General features: G+C 42.9%; 1 protein-coding gene across 3 annotated transcripts; it reads right to left on the reverse strand.

The window, feature by feature from the left end:
* Positions 1-7,179: 7,179 nt before the first annotated feature.
* Positions 7,180-18,852, reverse strand: dyrk3 (dual specificity tyrosine phosphorylation regulated kinase 3). Of its 3 annotated transcripts, none has more exons than XM_044178948.1 (6): positions 17,893-18,852; positions 15,617-15,726; positions 10,870-11,075; positions 10,427-10,730; positions 9,898-10,314; positions 7,180-9,788 (listed from the first exon to the last, which is right to left on the reverse strand). In XM_044178948.1, the coding sequence occupies exons 1-6, from the start codon at positions 17,933-17,935 to the stop codon at positions 9,057-9,059; spliced, it is 1,812 nt and encodes a 603-aa protein (XP_044034883.1). In that variant the 5' UTR covers positions 17,936-18,852; the 3' UTR covers positions 7,180-9,056. The 3 variants fall into 3 exon arrangements, with proteins under 3 accessions (XP_044034883.1, XP_044034892.1, XP_044034901.1); XM_044178957.1 differs by lacking the exon at positions 17,893-18,852 and adding an exon at positions 17,487-17,810; XM_044178966.1 differs by lacking the exon at positions 17,893-18,852 and adding an exon at positions 16,406-16,631.
* Between the last annotated feature and the right edge of the window lie 1,443 nt (positions 18,853-20,295).

Genomic DNA, 20,295 nt, shown 5'->3' on the forward strand with positions numbered 1-20,295 from the left:
CTGGAAAAACAGTAAAAACAGACCAAAATAAGCCACTGTGCCCTGCAAATCTGTTATTCTTTTAGCACTTCCAAAAGGTTTCTGCCTTTGATGTTCTCGATAGTTCTGTGATGTTTTACAAAGCAGCCAGTTTTCCTCTCAGAACCATGCTCTAGGTCTTAATATAGCACAGAGTTTCTGTATTCAGCCATCAGTGAAACATAAACATTAACGCTGTGCAGAATGACTGAATTATTGATACCCAGCTGATGGGCTGTGTTCAAACATTTCCTCAGTCAGAGTATGTGTGGGGGTGTGTGTCAGACAGAAAGCCAGACAGGGAGATAAAGGAAAAGGAGAATACATGATGTGATCATCATTTTGGCTGCCAAAAGAAACCTTCCTCCTCCTCTCCTCTCCTCTCCTCAGTAGGTCAGCAAGCTTCCTGTCAGAAGCAGACGGAAACTGGCTCTCCACACTCTGCCATGGAAAAAGCTCTTAGGACAACAATTCACCCAGCAGCTGCTACAAAGGAGAGAGGACTGGATGAGAGAAAGAGGGCATCAGAGAGAATGAGGCAAATGCCCCCCGCCCCAAACACACACACACACACACACACACACACACACACACACACACAAACATGTAAACATATTTATAGATATCTACTGTATACACTACTGGTGCCATTCTGTCTTGCAAACATTGCCACATAATATACTGTTTAATACCGTCAGGGAACATTTCAATGGAGCTTTTCTCTCTTGTGACAAAGTAATGCAGTGTGTTGTCTAGATTAACCATAATCAACATTGACTTGACTTTACAAGTACCCATGGCCTTGGTGGATGGCCTGACTGGAGCACACTAAATTGTTGTTCTTGTTGACCAACAGTAGCACAAAATGTCAATTTCACAGAATTCTTTGTTCTTGCAGAATAACATCGCCGTATATTGAATTTTATACTTGGAAAGCAGTTTCAGTGAAAGTACAAACAAGACGAGGCATGTGACAGAAATTGATTAGTCTGTGTTTGCTCTGTGCATCCACTGATGCAAACATAGCACACAAGCTCATGTCATGTACATTCACATATGCAACCACAAACTTGGAGGGACAGGCTAGCACCAGACATCTATATGTTCTTTTGGCTTTTGTTTTTTTGCTTTATAAATGTAATTCCCCTGATTTACAAATACTGCAAACCTAGATCAATTCATGTGAAGTGACCTGAATGTCAGTATTGACCTGAGCCCCAAGAAGAAGAGATAAACAAAAGGTAGCTTTGCAACAAGGGCCAAGGTTCATGCCAGTATATCACTGTCTCCCAAACTCCAAAAATTTCCTGCTAGAGGTTGTCTTTAGCAGGGTTTCTCCGTGAAACCTGAAACTTGCCATAAATATCCCCCTTACCCAGCAATAGAAAGGTTGTGACAACGGCATCCAGACTGTAGGTGCCTTACCAGACAATTGGAGCCTACAGCTTCACCACAGATGACCTACAGTCCCATTCTGTTAGTGACAGCTACACATCTAGTACACAACATAAGCACTTGCAGCATCGTAGTGGCATGTTTAAAGCGGACATTCTTTGGTCAACCCGCTCATTAGAACATACTGTAACCTTGGCAGTGTGGGAGTGGATGTGTGTGAGGAAGAGAGTGGGGGAATAACAGGTAGAAAAAAGAGGAGGTTTGATAGTATCATACAGTAAACTGTGTTTTCTGAAGTCTTCTGAGGACAGTAGTTGGGCACTGCTGGGTGAAGTAGCCGTTTATGTCTTTCAGTGAGTACATATAAGGACATGCACTCTCTCGCCACCTCCCTTTCATCAAATAGGCTGAGCTAAGAACATGAGTGCACGCATATAAATGCAATGCAGGCAGCACTAGATGGATTCCTATAATTATTACATTAAATGTGGGACTCTTCATTCATATCTTGTACTGTAATTTTATTCACCTATTTAATCGGTTTTATACAATTTTAGCTTCTTTTCATTTCAATCTTTTAAAATCCTATTTGTATATGTGTATTTTTTATGTTGCCTTGTGTTTATTTTATATCTTGTCTTAATGCATTTTTATGTAAAGCACTTTGAGTTGCCATGTTGTTGATAGGTGCTATACAAATAAACTTGCCTTGCCTTACGTTGCAGTTAATAGAAGAAAAATAGGGAACAGAGAGTATGAAGATGTTGAAAGAGTGATGCATCAGATGTGAATTTAGTTGAGTGTTTGTTTATGGCTAAGAAAATTATAAAAAGGTGCAAATTTGCAAGATTGTTTTTGTACAAATGCATTTCATGCAGTCATGGGTTATTATGAAACAATATTTTGATCAATCACAAGAGTAAAACTCTGAACTATATGTTTTATAATAAATATATTCATGTGCCTCTTTGTTCTAAAAAGTCAAAGAAGAACAGACTGTGGAAAATAATTCTGCAGAGCTTTGAGTGGGTAGGTACACAGATATTGCAAAATGACTGCTTTGATGTCCCCTTGGAGCTTCTTCCCAGTGTTGCTATGCAGACCTGCTACCTTGAGGCTATAAGAGAACTGGAGAGACACAACCATAAAAACATATGAACTTGCACACACAAAAACACACGCACATATAGAGAAACAGACAGACAGTCAGATTCATCTCTGTAGCCAGGGGATGAGTCATCCTCTATTCCAGTCCCAACTGTGACCCAGCCGGGTCATGTAAACAAGACAAGGAAACTGAAAACCTAAATATGGGGGCTGCATATGCAGGCAGCAAATACAGAAACTGTAGGAAGAGACAGGCAGCTAAGGTTTCAACCAGTAAGATGTCTCAACAAAATGCCTTGCAAAAAAAAAAAAATCACACAGCATGCACATGTGCACAGCTCCTCTGCATCGCAGTCTGTGTGGAATGTAGATTGGTGGGTTGGGTGGGCAAATGTTCCTGGAGCACAACCCCACCTCTCCCAACGATCTGCATCTGTTCAGCTTGTATAGACATGTGCTCAGCTGTGCATTTGTGTGTGTGACTAGTGTGCGCTCAGCTGTGAGTGTGTCATTGTGTGCATGTGAGTAAGAAACAGTAGGCTATAGTCTGCTTTTGTACATGTGGGGACATGTGTTGTCTCTCTTTCTGTGTGTGCGTGTGCAGGTATGTGTGTGTGTGTGTGTGTGTGTGTTAGTGCAATGGGGTGGGGGACGACTAATGTGACATTCTCCTGCTTCTTCCACCGCCTGGTTCGTACCTCAGCTGTCCCAGTGGGCCGAAGCCAGACGACACACATAGCTCTGGTGTGTGTCTGCACTCTATGACCCAGGACTGTGTGTGTTTATAGTTGTGTGTGTGTGTGGGACTTTATTGTCCGTTCCAAGATCCAGCAAAAAAAGGCTTGTGTAAATGAAGGAGTGTAGAACACAGGAACCTGCGTTGGGAGTGCGTGTGGAGCAGTGAGTCACTGTTCTGGTTGAAGCTTCAGTCCAGACAACACGAGTTCTTCTGGTGGATCACGACAGAGCTTGCAGTGACAAACCACATAAAGAATGTTTTATAATACACAATTATGTGAACAAACAAAACATCATGTAAGCTCTGCCAGCCCTGAGGGAAATCCTTCAAGTTTTCAGTCACTCTGTCACATTCCTAAATACAGGTTGAGTAAGTCTGCTCACAGAAGAACAAAGAAATGTACAAAGTACCAAGTTCTAGTTTGTATTTTTTTTTTTGAAAGACACTTTTGAAGCCTTTGTGTTACAAGCAAAAAATACATTAACATATCTAAAGCAATGTAGGTGCAGATTTATGTTCTTAAACTGCAAGATTAAAGGAGCTTTGTCTTGTTTTTGGTTCCATCATCTAGAAAAGAAGCTCGCACAATGGCAAAGAACTAGTAGAGGCTCTTTAGATGAAAAAAGAATAAATTCATTTCACAGGTGTTTCTGGCCACTTTGGTCCTAGTTATGCTCCCAATCAAAGCCAAAATACCAAAACGTACAGCCAGTAGTTTAGGCAAACAAATAGAAATATAAAACATATCTAATTAAAGGGTTGGTTCATCTAAATTACCAAAAACATTTTCTCATTTACCTTGCTTGGTATCTAGCCACAAAGACAGTTTTGCTTTTCTTAGAGACTATTTCTTCAGTAGGAAGTAGCTCCAATGAACACAGTTCTCAGCGAGGTGTTTGTGCTATCCCGTGTAACTGTAACATCGTATCTGGAAAGACAAATCATTATTGAACTGTAGGTACAATATACAACTAATCCCATCTAATCACAGGTATCCACATGGCAACATCAACAAGGGAATAAAGAGATAGATAGAGGGATGTTTACACTTTGAGCCAAACATGGCAGGCAAAGATTTGTTAACCTGCATGGAAATCAGAGAGCCGTCACCACTCTGCCCCTCCTTGTTCCACGCTCACCACCATATGGTCTGAAGGCTTAGACTTGATCTCGTACAGGAGAGGAGAGGAGAAGGGAAACACCATCTTATGTGTGTGGTCCAGAAAATAGAAGTCATTGTGCCAAAGGTGCTGTAGGGATGTATGAGCTTTAGACCATATGTTCAGAAGGTGACTGGATTGGTGTCTAATGGGATTTATCTAATCTGCTTTTACATTAATAGAAAGAGGAGGAGAGAGAAAGACAGACAGACTCATTTAGATTTAGAAAACAACTTAGGGTAGGGTAGCTCTTTATTTATCCAAGAGGGGAAATTTCAGTCTCACAACAGCAGAGATATGTAGGGAATAGAAAATGAATAAACGATGAATAGATAAGGAATACAATAAAAAAGAATAGAAATATTTATGTGAAAACATATATAAATACAGTGCAAATAGTGTCCACACGTATAGTCAGTATGGTATAGTACAGTTCATGAGGGGTGACCATCATGCAAGGCCTCAGAAACCACTGAGTTGGCTGAGACTGAAGTCATGGCGGCAGGCGTCATTGTGTATTCGAATGGCTGTTGGTCCTTTGAACACCTCGGTAGGATTAGACAGTTATTGAAGGTGCTTCTTAGGCCATTCATCTCCTCATGAAGGGGATGAGATGGGTTCTCCAGTAGGTTCCTTATTTTGGACCTCATCCTGCCCTCAGCCATCTCCTCCAGGCTGTCAAGGCTCACTCCTATAACAGAGCCTGCCTTCCTTACCAGTTTATTGAGTCTGTTTGCATCACCAGCCATAATGCCGCCTCCCCAACACACCAACAGCAAAGAAGATCGGTAGAGAGAAAATAGTTCCTACATGCAACTGCTCACAAATGTGTGGATTATCTTGAGTAACCGGGTCATGATTTCTGAAAAGAGACATTGGTGTTAAGTTTTTCAAATGTATTTTTTATTGGCGCTTTGAGCACCACAAACCGAGCACCATATAGTTTCATTATATTAAAAAACGGCAGACATCTCTATGGGTGATATCTCCAAAACTCTGCAACTCACACCATCGTCTGCTCGCTTGTGTGTTCAACCTGATCTCAGTCATTTGAATAAACATGTTAATGAGGGCACACTGACTTTGCTGTTGATGGAAAGAGTGAGCCACGCCCAGGCTGATGAGAAATACTGATACCCACGTCATTTAACCACAAAGCTTTCTTCATACTTTCAAGATCAGCTGGTATTAAACACCTAGGCTAAATTCCCCTTCACATACCCAACCACCCACTCACCAAACAGCACCTCTCTCTCTCTCGTCTTCTTCAGTAGGTGATGTTGCTCAACCGGTTAATCCTCCTCCACCTGTTGCGCGTATACCTGACTTTTTCTTCCCTCGGGGCACCAGCCTACCAGTGTAAACATCCACAAATCATCAGTGTTACAGGAAACGATCAGTCTACCGTCATTATTACCCAGTAGTCATCCTCAATCTTTTCCCACTCTCTTCCCATAGATGTACATCTGTTCTGTTACCCATACAGATAGGACGGAGGACACATAGGATGGTATGAGGGGCAGGAGCAAAGCAGAGGCACATTACGTGCGATGTACTTTCACAGATAGATACTAAAATAATCTAGGAAAAACAAGATAAATATGGCTAGTGCAGGGGAAGGACACTAGACTGATTTGATTGCAAGGAGCCCCTCGCTAAATGTGGTGGGGCACTATAAAAAGAGCTGTTTTAGGTTCTAATCAGTGCAATGATCCACCTCCAACTTAGTCCCTAAGATGTCCAGATCTCTCAAAACTTTCCTAGACTGAAAATGCTGAGCACCTGCGATCACTTACTGACTGGAAGTGACATCATTATACATCCAACAGATCTGCTTCACATGTCACAGCAGGGTAGACGCAGCTGCAGCTATAAATTAACAATAATACCAATTATTGTCAACGCTTGCTCATTAGCTCCCTGTAAACAAACCTGCACCCATCATTAATTTCATCAGCTGCAGCTGTGTCTACCCTGCTGTGACACTTTTATAAAGAAAACGCCATCAGAAGCAAATTGAAGTATTATTACTGTTACATATCTTATGTATCATATGTGTCAGTAAAAGGCAACTGTGACTTCGATATACTTTAACCTGGATGGGTGAGAATCTTCATATGTACGTTACACGCTTTGTTCAGTCTATTCTTTACTTTTCACAACTTTCATAGAAATGCTTAACAGGGCAGTGTCAGTATCACACGCTGCCTTGAAGTTGTGTCACAGGCCACTGAGTCATCAGTGTCCCAGTGTTCACTGAATCTGTAACCTAATCGCAGACTGAAATCCAATTCACTTAATAGGGAGTCACTATACCCACTGAACCAGGGGCCGTCTGGAGGAACACTTTTGTTTTATAACACAGGCCGGCCCAGGTGTCGAATAGCAAAAACAACACTGTAACCGCTGGTTACAAGAGCTTCAGGTTAGGTGACAAATGAGAAATGATAATCTGAATCCAAGTCTCTCTTGATCTATTGTCTCACTATCTCTGCAAAATCTCCCCAGAAAACAGTTTTCCTCAGAAAAGAAATGATTTGAATGATTTAAAAAAAAATCGTTTTAGGGTTCATGGGTAAATCTTATCTGGCACTCCGTGGACAGCATGTACTGTATTTTGCAGATCTTGACATAAAAGGGAATGTTTGCTTCACTCTGCATGTTAAACAGATACACTTATGGTTTTATAATGTAACCTAGCCATTTTCGGCAATATCAAAAACATGTGTTTCAAACCAGAAATCAACCCAGAGCAGCACATTTCAGTTAATAATAATTTTTATTTTCTTTAGAAAAAGAAACTATCACAACTTCATTTGGTTACTGTACAGTTTCTCTTCTCATAGTCACTCAGTCTGAAAACAGGTTGTGATTTCATGCTAGAACACCAAACACCCTCCTACTAACGCACACCACTAGTACAACATGACAGTATACAACTTTCTCTTTTTCCGCTTTTGCATTTTACATCCTCTGATATTCTGGACTGAATAGAAATAGAAACCACTTCTATAAAAAAAAACGGAGACAGAGTAGAAATCCCTGACAGTTTCACTTAAGGAAACGAGGGACGAGAGAAAGAACTCGATGAGCGGTGTGGTCCATACAACATGCACCTGACGTGTCTCTGTGTGCGTGTCTGTGTGCGCGTTTTGGACAGCACCATAATTCACTATATATGACACTATGTGTGAGTTTAAGAGGGTCCCTGCCCTATATGAGTGAGGAAAACGAGAGAGAAAGAGATTGTGGGGGAGGAGAGAGAATCTAGGTCAGATTGTGGAGCATGCAGACCCCCTTCGCAGAAACACTCTATACATACTCTCTCGCTCTCAGTGGACAGAACTGCATGCATGTTCATCCATAGTCGGGACTGAGGACTGTAAGTAGAACACAGTTAATATAAGATTAAGGGATGTATCAAGTATGTCTCCCTGAGAAACACTTCTTTCTTCAGTACAATAAAAACCCTCCTTTGTCACCCGTCCTGTCAACTCTTCTGCATCTCCCCCTGAAAGAAAAAAAGAACTTGGCTCATATTGAACATACCGCCCTTCATTTTATCCCATAATCTCTCACCTTGCACTATTCTTACATTAGGATTAATGCACCACTGCCAACTAGGGGCGTGGGCAGGTGACATTCATGCAAACTTTAACTTTCCAAAGCCAACTTTCTGTTTATGTGAGCCAGCCCCATTGTGTAGTACCAAGTGTGACGGTGATACCTTTGTGACAGTTCGAGTGGCGCTACTGTACGCCCAACCCTCCCACCTTTCATTCAAATGGGGGAGTTAGGAGCAGGAGGGGGCTGTAAATAGGTTGTCCTACGCCCTCTTAATGTCTCCCACAGTAGCACCACAAAGCACGCACACATACTAACGTCACATATTGAGCTGACATGCAAGCACCAGGGATAAGGAAAAATAGGAAAAAGAGCGCAATTAGAAAAGACAAAGAAGTGAAGACTTATTGCTAAAAAATGTTTTCCTAATTATTCACTACATAATGCCAATCCCTCATTACCTGTGTGAAGGCATTCATTTTGTATAGATGAGGGATAACTGCGTCAGTGTGTATAGGGTCCAATCATGGGAGCATGATTATTTTTTTCCTATTAAATTATGTTGGCTGAACTCTTTTAATCTCTGTAGCCCTTTTCAAGTTTCTCTTGCCAAGAAAGGGTGGCGTACTCGGTGTTAAAGAGTGTGAAGTGAGGCAAGTGACAGTGCAGGTGTGCTTGAGTGTGTTTTGCTAAAACACTCATGTGAGAACACACGCAGGTTAAAAACATTTGCTCATTTACCAAGCTGTCCACTCACACAACAAAGTTTTTAAAAAGCATTATCTAAATCAAACCTTATCAATGGCTGTATACAGAAATTCCACAGCCGCTCAAGGAAATCCTTTGTATAAAAACTTATTTTATTGTCTCTCTCTCTCTCTCTCTCTCTCTGTTCAGCTAGTATTAAAAACCAGGAACTGGGGTGTCGACACTTCTCAGTAGAAAACAAATAAAAGAACAACCAAACAAGTTTTAAAACCTAGGCTCCACTTTCTCCTGTACTCTGATTCCTCCTGAGGAGTGCAGAGGAGGAAGAAGTGGCAGGAAAGAGGAGATTACAGGACTCTCTCTCTCTAAGAGACAAGTTTAGGTAGGACCGTGCGAAGAGGTATGGCCTCCCCAGAATCTCCAATCATGTTGCTCCTCAGTTTGTTGTTGGCAGCTATGGTGCCTAAGCCAGGCCCCCCTTTGGCCAGGATAGAGGGGAAGGAGGTGCTGTGGTGCTCGGGGAGTCGTTTCACCGTGGCCCCATGGCTCTTATCGGTCCCAGGTAGGGGCTTGGGTAGGCGCCGATACAGCCAAGGGTGTCTGAGGGCCTGGTTAGGGGTGAGGCGAGACGAGGGGTCCCAGTCCAAACACTTTTTTATGAAGTCAGTAAAGGTGGGATCCTCGCAGCCCTTGAGCGCAGCACTCCACTCCTTGCTACCTGGAGGACCTCTCATCTTGCCACGGCGAGAGCGAGACCCTGTCAGCACAGTGGCACCAGTGGGCAGGGTGTTGGCTCCGCAGTAGCGAGGGTGGCCCTTGGAGTTGATGAAGTTCTTTGCCCTTTTGGCCTGCTCCAGGATCTTCTGCGGAGGCATGCCCAGCAGCTCCATGACACAGGCCAGCTGGTCACCCTCATCCTCGCCGGGGAACAGGGGGTAGCCAGTTAGCAGCTCAGCCAGTATGCAGCCAAAGCTCCACATATCAATAGGAAGGCCGTACCGTGAACCGAGGATCACCTCTGGAGCTCGATAGAAACGAGACTGGATGTAGGTGTACACCCGCTGGTGTTCAAAACAGCTGGAGCCAAAGTCAATCACCTGGCAGAAACAGGAGAGGAAAGAATTCTATGAGTGAACATAAAATGTACAAAACCTATTACAGGGCTTGTACACAATTTCACACCCATGAATGTGCCAGGAGTCCTACCTTGATGCCACTGCGTCCCTGCTGTTTGAGGAGGATGTTCTCTGGTTTTAGGTCACAGTGGATGATTCTGTGCCTGCTCAGTGCCTCCAAGCACTGCAGAATGGAGTGTGCAAACTTTCTGACCAGTGGCAGGCTGAAGCCCTGGAACTTGTTGCGCTTGATAAGCTCATACAAGTTCATGCTCAACAGCTCAAAGGTCATGCAGATATGGTTGCGGAAGGTGAAGTTTTCAAGCATGTGCACAACATTCATGGTGCCATTACGATCCTGCTTGCGCAGGTGCTCCAGGATGCGGATCTCCTCCTGCGCCTGCCGGTGGAAACGCTTCTCGTTGCGCACCATTTTCAGAGCCAGGTGCTGCTGTAGTTTGTGGTCGTATACCTTAGCCACTTGGCCAAAGCTACCTTTACCAATAATCTGAAGATGGCAAGACAGGAAGATCAAAACAACATTATTAGTTTCACAGACACTCAACTCTAATTGTGATAGCCTACAAACACTTCACAATATGACAATATATTTGTCTGACCTTGAGGAACTCGTAGCGGTAAGCCAGGTGGTCATGGGGGACATGAATGTATCCTCCCTGCTCATCATCGTAGCCACAGTTGTTGTTGCCTCCAGCAACGGCAGGCCTCTTCTTGGCATTGGGTCCCACAAAGTAGATGTCTGGGTAGGAGTGGATCTCTGTCTGCTCCAGGGTGGTCAGTTGAGATCGGTACAGTCTCAGAGCCTGATCAGGAGTGAGAGGGCCACACAGCTTCCCACTGTTCCCTCCATTCCCAACTCCATGTGGGCCAGAGGATTCACTGGAGCCCTTACTGGATTCAGTGCTGTGGCAAACAAGCATGACAGAAACATGGTGATGAACAACTTCCGCTTGTAAATTTGTTTTTAAGTTTTTGGCCACTTAACATGATTGAAAGGTGTTTTTAAAGTTTTAAAATGTCTTCGCGTGCGTATCTTTCTCACCTATCTATACTGCGCTCCTTGGACAGGCTCGAGACCGGGGCAGCTTTACTGGGCATCTGACCAGTGGTCCCACTGTTCTGGGTGGTTGCTGTGGTTATGGCACTGATCTTTCGGTTGTTGGTGGAGTCGTCATACAGGTACTTGACCTTCAGCTGGCCACCTCGCACAGTTACCTGATCTCTCATTACAGTCTTGTTGCTGACAACCTATTAGAGGAAGGAGAGAGACAGACAGACAGTGGACAAAAAGAAAGCTATTAGAAAATCCATTAGGTAAACGCTACACTGGAGCTTATTCAGTCTATGAATAGGGTGTACATATTGTCTTTCATTGTGCAGAAGACATGCAGTTTATTGCGTTGTATGAATGTATTCAATAGAGTGAAGAGAGAACCTGTGTTTTTGAGAGTGTGTGTCTATCTACAGACTAGTGACATTGTGCACAACGGAAGCTACTTGTAACATGCAAGACCTCAACTGAGAGGCAACTGAACATAGTCAAACAAAATATTTCTTTGTTGGCTTGAATCATGTCAATATTTCATGTATAAAATAAGAGTTAATGAGTCGTCACCACATATTAAAATGGAAAGAGTTTCCCAATTAACTCATTCATCCCACAAACACAAGTAGAATGTGCAACTAGTTAGAAATCTAGCTCAGCTTTTGTTTGATGCAGGCCTAAATATCAACAGCTAACGGAGTTGGTGTCCGGTAGGAAATTCAGAATAGCAGGCCCACCCCAAACATAGCTCATGCAAAATTACCCACATCCCTGCTTATTTGTTTTTTTGCTAGCTGTTAGCAATTAGGTTAAAGGTATAAGCAATCTTTGGCTTAGCATTGCAATAAAAACAACTCAGCTGTTGCAGATTAGCACAAATAGGGGTGTGCCATATCATATTGTTCACGATAATACCGGCACAATTTTTAAGATAGGATTTTTTTAATTTTTTTTTTTAAATCATATCGTGATAATGGCAACATTCCGACTTGTTGACGTAATGACGTTGTACTGTTACGCACAGCAACAACAAGCATGGCTGAAAGTGAAAATAACACTGCTACTGGCTCCAGGGTGGAGGAGTTGGTTCCAAAAAGGGTAGCTACTTTAGTAGTGGAAGTGGTTTGGTTACAAAAGATCAAGCAGTGTTTCCCACACATAGACTTTACTTGGTCGGGCTACCCAGGTATATTTACGGGCCATCCACAATCGATTAACTAGTGGACAATCTCTCGTCGCTCAACCCCTACCGTGCGGCCTACAGACAATCGCACATGTTTTGCAGAGAAACACACACACACAGAGAGAGAGAGAGGGGGTCTACTACTAACGTCGATATTTAGTAAAAGCTTGTAAGTGCACCTGTTGGTGCCGATGTCATTCGGTACCACGTCGGTTACGATAGGCTACGCCGTTAACAACAAACCTCATCCACACGTGGCTCACCAAGCTGCTGTGAAAACGGACTTGCAGGTGAAAAAGTCCAAAACATGAGTTGTGTTTTTTGGGCGACTTTATAAAACATACTACTGACGAAGAAAGTCAACACATAAAGGGAAAAAGAGAAACAGAAAGAGGCGGCACGGGGCAAGCCGGTGTGTGTGTGGGGAAAAGCCCACTGAGGGGAAAAGCAAGGTGAGCAGATTAAAGTAGTTTGTGAGTTAACACTACAATAAGGTGGAGGATTAAGTAGAATTAAAATGCTGAAATAAGAAATAATTTACTAGAAATAGAGTAATGTATTCTTTCAAATATTTACTTTTTCAATAGACAAATACATATATATTAATATTTTTCAGGATTTTTGTCATCAAGAATATCGTTATTGCAGATATACCCTGAAATATTATTGTAGGGCCATATCGCCCACCCCTAAGCACAAATGACAAGTGCACAAAACAAAAGCAATTAAATTCCAATTGAGCAACAGCAATTATCATCATCATCATTTATTATTATTATTATTATTATTATTAGTTACAATGACCTTTAAAAGGAGTGAGAACAGAAGGGGCTTTTTGGTTGAACAAACACCATTATAATTTCACAAAATATTATGTCCAGACAAAACTTGAAACTTTTTTTTTTTTTAAATGGAAGTAGGCTATGTATAAAAAGTCTCCCTTTTGAAAATAAACAAAAAGATGCACAAGTGAGATTCTCTGTTCAGCTGCATTTTTTTTTCAGTAACACAGATAAGCAAATGTACATGGTATGATAACCGTCAATTTTCATACCATGGTATACTCTGAAACCGGTATACCGCTGCAACCCTAGTCTGGACTAAACAAATCACTGTACATTTTGTAATGCTTTTTGAACATATTTGCCCACGAACAACCTGAAAGGTAAGAAGAGTTTCAGGAAAACTCTAGCCATGCTCTTGCTTGCCAATAAACAGCTTCATTTCAGCAACCAAAGGAATTCATTCCTCCTCACTCTCTGTCTCTCCTTCTCTTCCCAGCGGAAAGAACCCTCCGCAAGATTATGGAGCACAAGGGAAATGACAGTCATTAAAGTTAGATTATACTCTTAAACTATAGAAGCAGTGTGGCTGTTAATAAGACACGCTGACATAAACTCAGTGTGGCCTTCCTATATAAAGACACACTGGAGAGGCATATTTACTGCGTCTGTCTCGCTGTCTCTCTTTCACATGAGCACTTCTTATTTTAATGGCAGTTTGGTTTCACCCATCTGAGTAAGGGGAGATTTTGATTAGATTGCTATGCTGCCCTGTGGAGCTTCTGGCTTCAGCTTGTACACACAGCTGAGCAGGTCTATGACTGAAACCATCTAACTATGTCAGCTGATAAAGATAAAACAAGGAAACGTACATTAAAAGTAGGTGTTGACATGTTCCACTGAAAGAGGACTCAGCTTGGGGTGTGTTTGTGTTGTAAGTTTGAGTCCTAAAATAGAGGTGGAATGTGGGATGGGTTTCCATACATGTAACCATAAAGTCTTAACTTATTACAACAGCCCTACTGCTGACCCAGGGTCCCATGCAGCTGTTGTCCCAAAGCTGTACTACAAACAGTGAATGTCATTGATTGAGCCCCTTCACCCACACCCACACACACAAATGCTGGCATTAAAAAAAAAAAAAAATCAAAGCTTTCTACATGTGGAGCACCAGCTGTGATGGAGTATTGATTGATCAGTATTATCACCAGGTAATACTGAGGGTGGAGAGTCCTCTGTGTGCAAATCTGCATGGTGCAACAGATGGAAAAGTGCTAATCTCTTTGCTGTCAGAGAAACACTTAAGTATGCTTTTCTCCTAACTCACAGAGTTTAACAACTCAACACATGTAGACATTTATCACACACATCAGCAAATCATGGCCATGCAGAGATATACATTGAGTCACAGACATAACAGAATCTATGTCTGTAGTAGCATTGAGCAGAGCTTTCTGCTCTCTCGCTTATCATGTTGTATTACAACCCAGAACTAAGTGTTACTGACATTTATTTTATTAGTTTGTCTCTTCCTTTAACAAGGAATAGGGATGACATCAGTTTATAACTTGAATAGAGCACGAGGCAACTCTGAGCAGAGTACAACATGCTGAACTGGGGCGAGCCACTGTCAGTCACGTTCAACAGGAGGATATTACCTCTGTGAGCGTGAGAGAAAATACAAAGGAAAAGGGACAAGACTAGAAAAGAAAACTAGGCCTAACCTCTGTGTTAGCCCACTGATGGCAGATTACACGAGACAGAAAAAGGGGAGGATGGGGAGAATGTTGATTGGTGATTTTGTTTGTGGGTCACATTTTCAAGCCCAATAAATCCTTACAATATATGAAACCAGCCCTTTTCCTGTTGTGGGAGGCTGTGGAGTGTCATTGTCTATGCGTGTGCATTTTCTGGCAAAGGGGCTTTTCAGAGAGACAAACATAGCGGAAAGATACCCCACTTGGGCTGCAACTGTCATCTTTGTGTGTTGATTAATCTATGAATCATTTTTTGGATGATCAATTAATGTAAAACATGTTAAAATAGACAAACTCCCGTCACAAGTTGTTACCAGATCTCAAAGTGAAGAAGCTAAAAAGCAGCAAATATATTTACTGATCAGTAAAAAGCAACTTATAAGATATATGGGTCAATCTACTAAAGCCCATGAACGGCATCTTATGAATGAGAGTTAATGGTATCCCCATAAATATGCATGACTACACGCAGACCTGCAGATCAAAAATGGTTTATGTCAAGTAATTTGTCTGAGCAGATGAGGGCAGTCATCTTTCAAGCAAATGGAGATCATACAGTATGTCAATATACTGTACATTGGTAAATTTGCATCCTGTGAACTGCACTGTTTTGCACATTCAAACTACAAAAGCTCACAAGGATGGTAATTGCTGTTGGATCTCTCTATTTACTTTCGACGGAGACACAAAATGGCTACTTCAGCTAATCTGACACAGTCATGAGATTGTCCGTTGCAGCGGGCAAATCTCATGTCTCTTCAGGCAGTCATCAATATTACTCACATGATCACGTTATTCTTGAAGGGTATTATTATTATTGAAGGGTATAAAAACTTGACAGGTTGGAGACAAGAGAGATAAGACACGAGATAAGCTACCCGCACTGCGAAACAAGACTGAGGAAAGAATAGGAACAGGGCTGAGTTGGGAATCTCTCTCTGAAGAACAGGATGTCTGAGACAGAGCGTGCTTCAGCACAGGAAATACAGCTTTGCTGGCTTTGTGCGTATGTGTGTACTTACTGTGTGTTTGGGCACAGGGGGCAGCCCGGACGGACTGTTTGTATCCGCTTCGTCTTTAAGGATGTGGTCTGTCCTCATGTACGAGTCATACAGACCATCGCCATGCCGTGCTGAAGGAACAAAGATGAACAACTAAATCAGTGAGATAATGTAGAACCATCAAATCTGCAACACAGACACAATCAGGGATAAAAAGCAGGCTGACAATGACGTTAAGAGATAACGCCTACAGAATGCAATGTAATCTCCACAGACTATCCCTTGTTTGTTCAAACCAGGTGAAGTCCCATTGATTATTTCATTATTTCATCATTTCATCAAACTACCAGTTCCAATGGCCACCTTGAGACTAAAACCAACAGTGTGGTATGGCCCAAAAAAATCCCTAGAGCTAACCTCAGCCGGACAGCCCCACAACACTGGTCTCTGTAAAGCAGTGGGGATGCACATTGTCTGCCACAACATCCTACCCCACATTTACTGTGAAAAGGCCATTATTAGCAGATACATCCATTGTATCTATTGTGTCCAATACATTGTATCCAAGGCCAGAGCTCCAACCTGACCAGCTTAGATAGGGCTTAGGGTCCCAGATCGCTAGCGCTGCAAGTGGTATTATTGGCCTAATAGGGGTAACAGATGCCTCTGCGACGACAGCATCTTTCCGTCTGCCCATCTGTCTATTCAGGCCGAGTCATGTAGTGCACACACCAGGTGTGCTCAGAAATAGAGCTCATATGGAAGGATGCGGGTGCTTGTCATTCAATAGTGTTGCGTGTGGGTGCTCACCTCTGTGGCATCGAGCCAAACACCTAATGTGAGATGATACAGACAGAGTAGATGGATGAGGGGAGCATCTGGGACTGTAGGAGGAAGCCAGTTACTCAAATGACAAACCTCCATCAGCCGGCTGTTCATCTCACTCATTTATCATACCCACAAGTTGCTACTTCAATAGAAGAAAGCAGCCAGTATTAGTCTCTTGATAGCTTAAAATAAGGCTGAGTAGCCTGTTAGCATAAGCCATTTATAGAGCTATTGTGTTGGGTTAGCTCATTAGCAAAAGCCCAAAACTGTGGCAGGTTTGGTGTTCTCTCCGATTAGCCCTTGAGAGAGTGTTGTAACCATGTGCAGGTGCGTCAGAGCCCATGTCCCTAGCTCGTCAACAGCTCCGGGACAGATTAGACCTGCTGCCTGGATACTGATGCATTAGACCTACACAGCACAGCAAACAGAGGCATTAGGGCTCCACACACAATATTAGCAAGCACAGACCCCATTAGCCCTCTGTAAACTCCTAATCACTCAGTGGGGGCTCAGCACTTTCTGTACAGCGTCTGACTTTGTTGTCCAAGCAAACTCTCATGGGGGGGGGTTAAACAGAGCCCGAACTTCAAAACATCCAGCCTACTACGTCCAGCTGGCCTTCAGCTCTCCACAAATTCCTCTCTGCACAGCAAAGGGTAGAGAACAAGGTTCAAGCAAACAGACATACAGCAGATCATGTGTCATAAAGCCTGTGTGGGGTAAAGTCACAGCTTTTTGCCCCCTCGTCTTCCTGGTATCCTGCACAAAGTGTCCCTTTACAGATAGCACAGCCAATGAAAACCACAGGGTACATATGATAGAAGCGTGAGAGCAATGTCACAAAATGTACATTTTCTAGTATATCGTTACATGCCAGTTTAAAAATTGCTAGTACCCCAAACACATAACACGGAGGCAAACAAAGGCGAGGTCAGCGCCAACATACATATAAAACAATAACAACGATGACAGTCATGGTACAAAGTCCAAAACAGTTGTTAAAAAAGTAGCCGACATAGATATGAAAGGCTTATCAAACTTTAATAAGACGATAAATGCTTACGAGGAGGATGTTAAAAACAACGCAGAGCTTCCTGGACACTCTTCCGAAACAGAAGTCTCGTGATTGATATGGAGTTGCAAAGCAAAAGTAAACATGTTTACAACCCGCGTCTTGTGAAGCTGTGACATGAGCTACATCTGTCCCTTCTCTGTCCACGGGATGACACGACGTGACATTTAAACCGGGAGCCAAGAAGAAAATGCGTCAATCAAAGCCATTTTAGGCACAAGATATTCCTGCAAATGCAGAGAGTTGCTTGAGCGTGAAACTAATGCCACAAAACACTAGCTGCCATGCTGGCAGTGTTTCACTTTAATGCCAAATCAGCAAGGCAAACATATTTCGACAACATTTAGGAAACAAAGGTATGTTACTGACAAAGACTGCAACACTTTGTTGTGGTTACCTGTTGCTATTGGGCCCTCTGGTTTTCTGCTTATTATCATCATGATTGCAATTAATATGTGATGCCAGCATCCGAAGTGAAAAGAAAATCCCGAATAAAAAAGTGGAAAACAAAGATTCAAACTACAGTCACGTGAGAAACTTAGCTAATAGCATTTATAAACGTTGCCGTTTGCTAAAAAGTGGGAGTCCGAGAGCCCTTGAGTTGTGGTTCCGATGGAACTCAAGTTATTTTCTCCTTGGGGTTATCTAGCTTTCTTCTTGGCTTTGACTGCAATTTATCCTTGTTTTAATAAAACCACAGAGTTGTATGTTCAGTGTGCAGCTCTCACACTCGCCCTGGCTAACATTAGCCCTGGCTGCAGTTTGAAAAACCTGAGCAGGCGGTGGGGGTCGTTTCCCTCAGTTAGCTAGCCAGCTAGCTCACACAGCCACAAAAACACTCGTCCGCCCGAGAGCCGCTCCCTCGGTTAAAAATAGTTTGAGTCCAAATGTTACAGCTTGGTGGTCTGACCCGTGTGCCCCTCGCCTTGCTCTGTCGGTACAGTGAGTCGATCCAGAGCACCATTCCCGTGCTTATTCCCGGTTAGCTGACTTTGTAGTTAGCAAACAGCGATGGTAGCACTCGTTGAACCCCCAGGATTTTGTCCTCCTTCGGGACAGCTTGGGGCTGCTTCGCTGGTCTTCGGGGACGGCTAGCCAAAATAGGCTAGCTCGCTAGCTGTACTCAAGCCCCATGTTAACTGCAGAAACAACCGCGGCATCGCCTTCGCAGGAAAGCTCCACCTGTACTCAGTACAATAAAGCGGCAGTGTTTAATCCGTCTTCCCTGCGGTAGGAGTATCTTATTCGACGCAGCTGTGTGGTGTTGCTAAGGGCGTCTTCGCTGAGCCTAGAGTCAGCAGGCGAGCGGAGGGAGCAGGGCGGTGCTTAGCGAGCACGCAGACAACAGGCAGGCGGGCGCCCCGCAGCGGCCAACTGGAGCTCTGCATGGCAGCTAGGATGAACGTGCTCTAGCAATATAATGTGAATTTGCTTTATTATAAAACTGCCAGTACTATACAGCGTGAATTATATACCACGGTTGTGAAAAGTCTTTCTGGCTGTTGAGTCATTAATAGTCATTTATAATGGGTATTAAACGTCAAGTCTGTAGTTATAAATGTTAGTAAACCATTAACAAAGGGTAATTAGCATTAAGTCTGCAGTTATAAATGTTGACAAGTCATTTAAACAGGGTGATAATAACAATAACCCTAGTCTGCAGTTGTAAATGTTAATAATTTGTTGATAAATTCATCACTTTCCCAAAGGATCAGAGGTCAGGCAATGCATTGGCAATTAATAGGGCCACTTGTTCCAACTTATAAACCCTTTATAAAGTGGTACCATTTATATAAATTCAGATGTTTGTCCACATGCCATTTATTTCACAGATGCAATTTTGAGATGTAAGGAGCCAAGCAGAGTTGAAACCATTATTCGATTTATCAGTTAGTTGATCAACAGAAAATTAAGTCCCAACTAAGTCCTTTTTGAGCGAAAGTGCCAAACAGTCACTGGTTCTGTCTTCTTGGAGGTAGTTGGTGATTTTCTTAGTTCTCTTGAGTTTGGGACTGTTGGTCAGACTAAACAGGCAATTGTTAGATGTCAACTTGGCCTTTGGGAGATTGTGATGGGCATTTTTCACAATTTTTAGACCAAAAAATATACTGATAAATAATGAACAGATGGATTGATAATGAAACTAATCCCTAGTTGCAGCCCATTGGCTAAGAGGACTTATCCTCAGGGCCCACACAGTGCTGTTGGTCATTCACTTTGCATTCCCTGTCAGGAAAGCTGAACGGTGGACTGAAACTGGAGAGGGTATGGAGATCTATACAGGGCTAGATATAGTTAGGGGCAGGGCAGAGGACAGGCATGAGAAGGGGTACAGGCTAAATTCAGACAGTGATACATGCTGGGCAGAGGGTGATGCTAATCTTAGCTCTTTCTCAGAGGTGAGAAAAAGGGTCTGTCTATATTTGCTGCCATAAATAAGCATATTGACACAGTTTCAGGCAGCCCTCTGGGCAGCAGCCAGCTCTTAAGGCCAGCCATGCTGATTATTCTTAGATGGTGGTGTACAGAGAGAGTAGGGTGACAATGCCTATAAATTGATCTGCACTTTCCTCTCAAAAGGGTTCAAGGTGTAAGTGTGTGGACCAAGCAGCACTCTAATCCCAGCCAGTGAATTTACAACCACAGCAAGACATGGTACCACGTGCAAAGCTACCTAAAGGTCCTTGTGATGGGTTGGGGGTTCTGGCTCTATTTGGTCTCAGAGCCCGTGACAGACACTGACACCTGTGGGTTTATTGGTCTAACACCTTATTTCGAATGCCCTTAGAAAACAGAATAA

The sequence above is a fragment of the Siniperca chuatsi genome, linkage group LG2 (assembly GCF_020085105.1).
Source record: "Siniperca chuatsi isolate FFG_IHB_CAS linkage group LG2, ASM2008510v1, whole genome shotgun sequence".
In the NCBI taxonomy this organism is placed as follows: Eukaryota; Metazoa; Chordata; class Actinopteri; order Centrarchiformes; family Sinipercidae; genus Siniperca; species Siniperca chuatsi.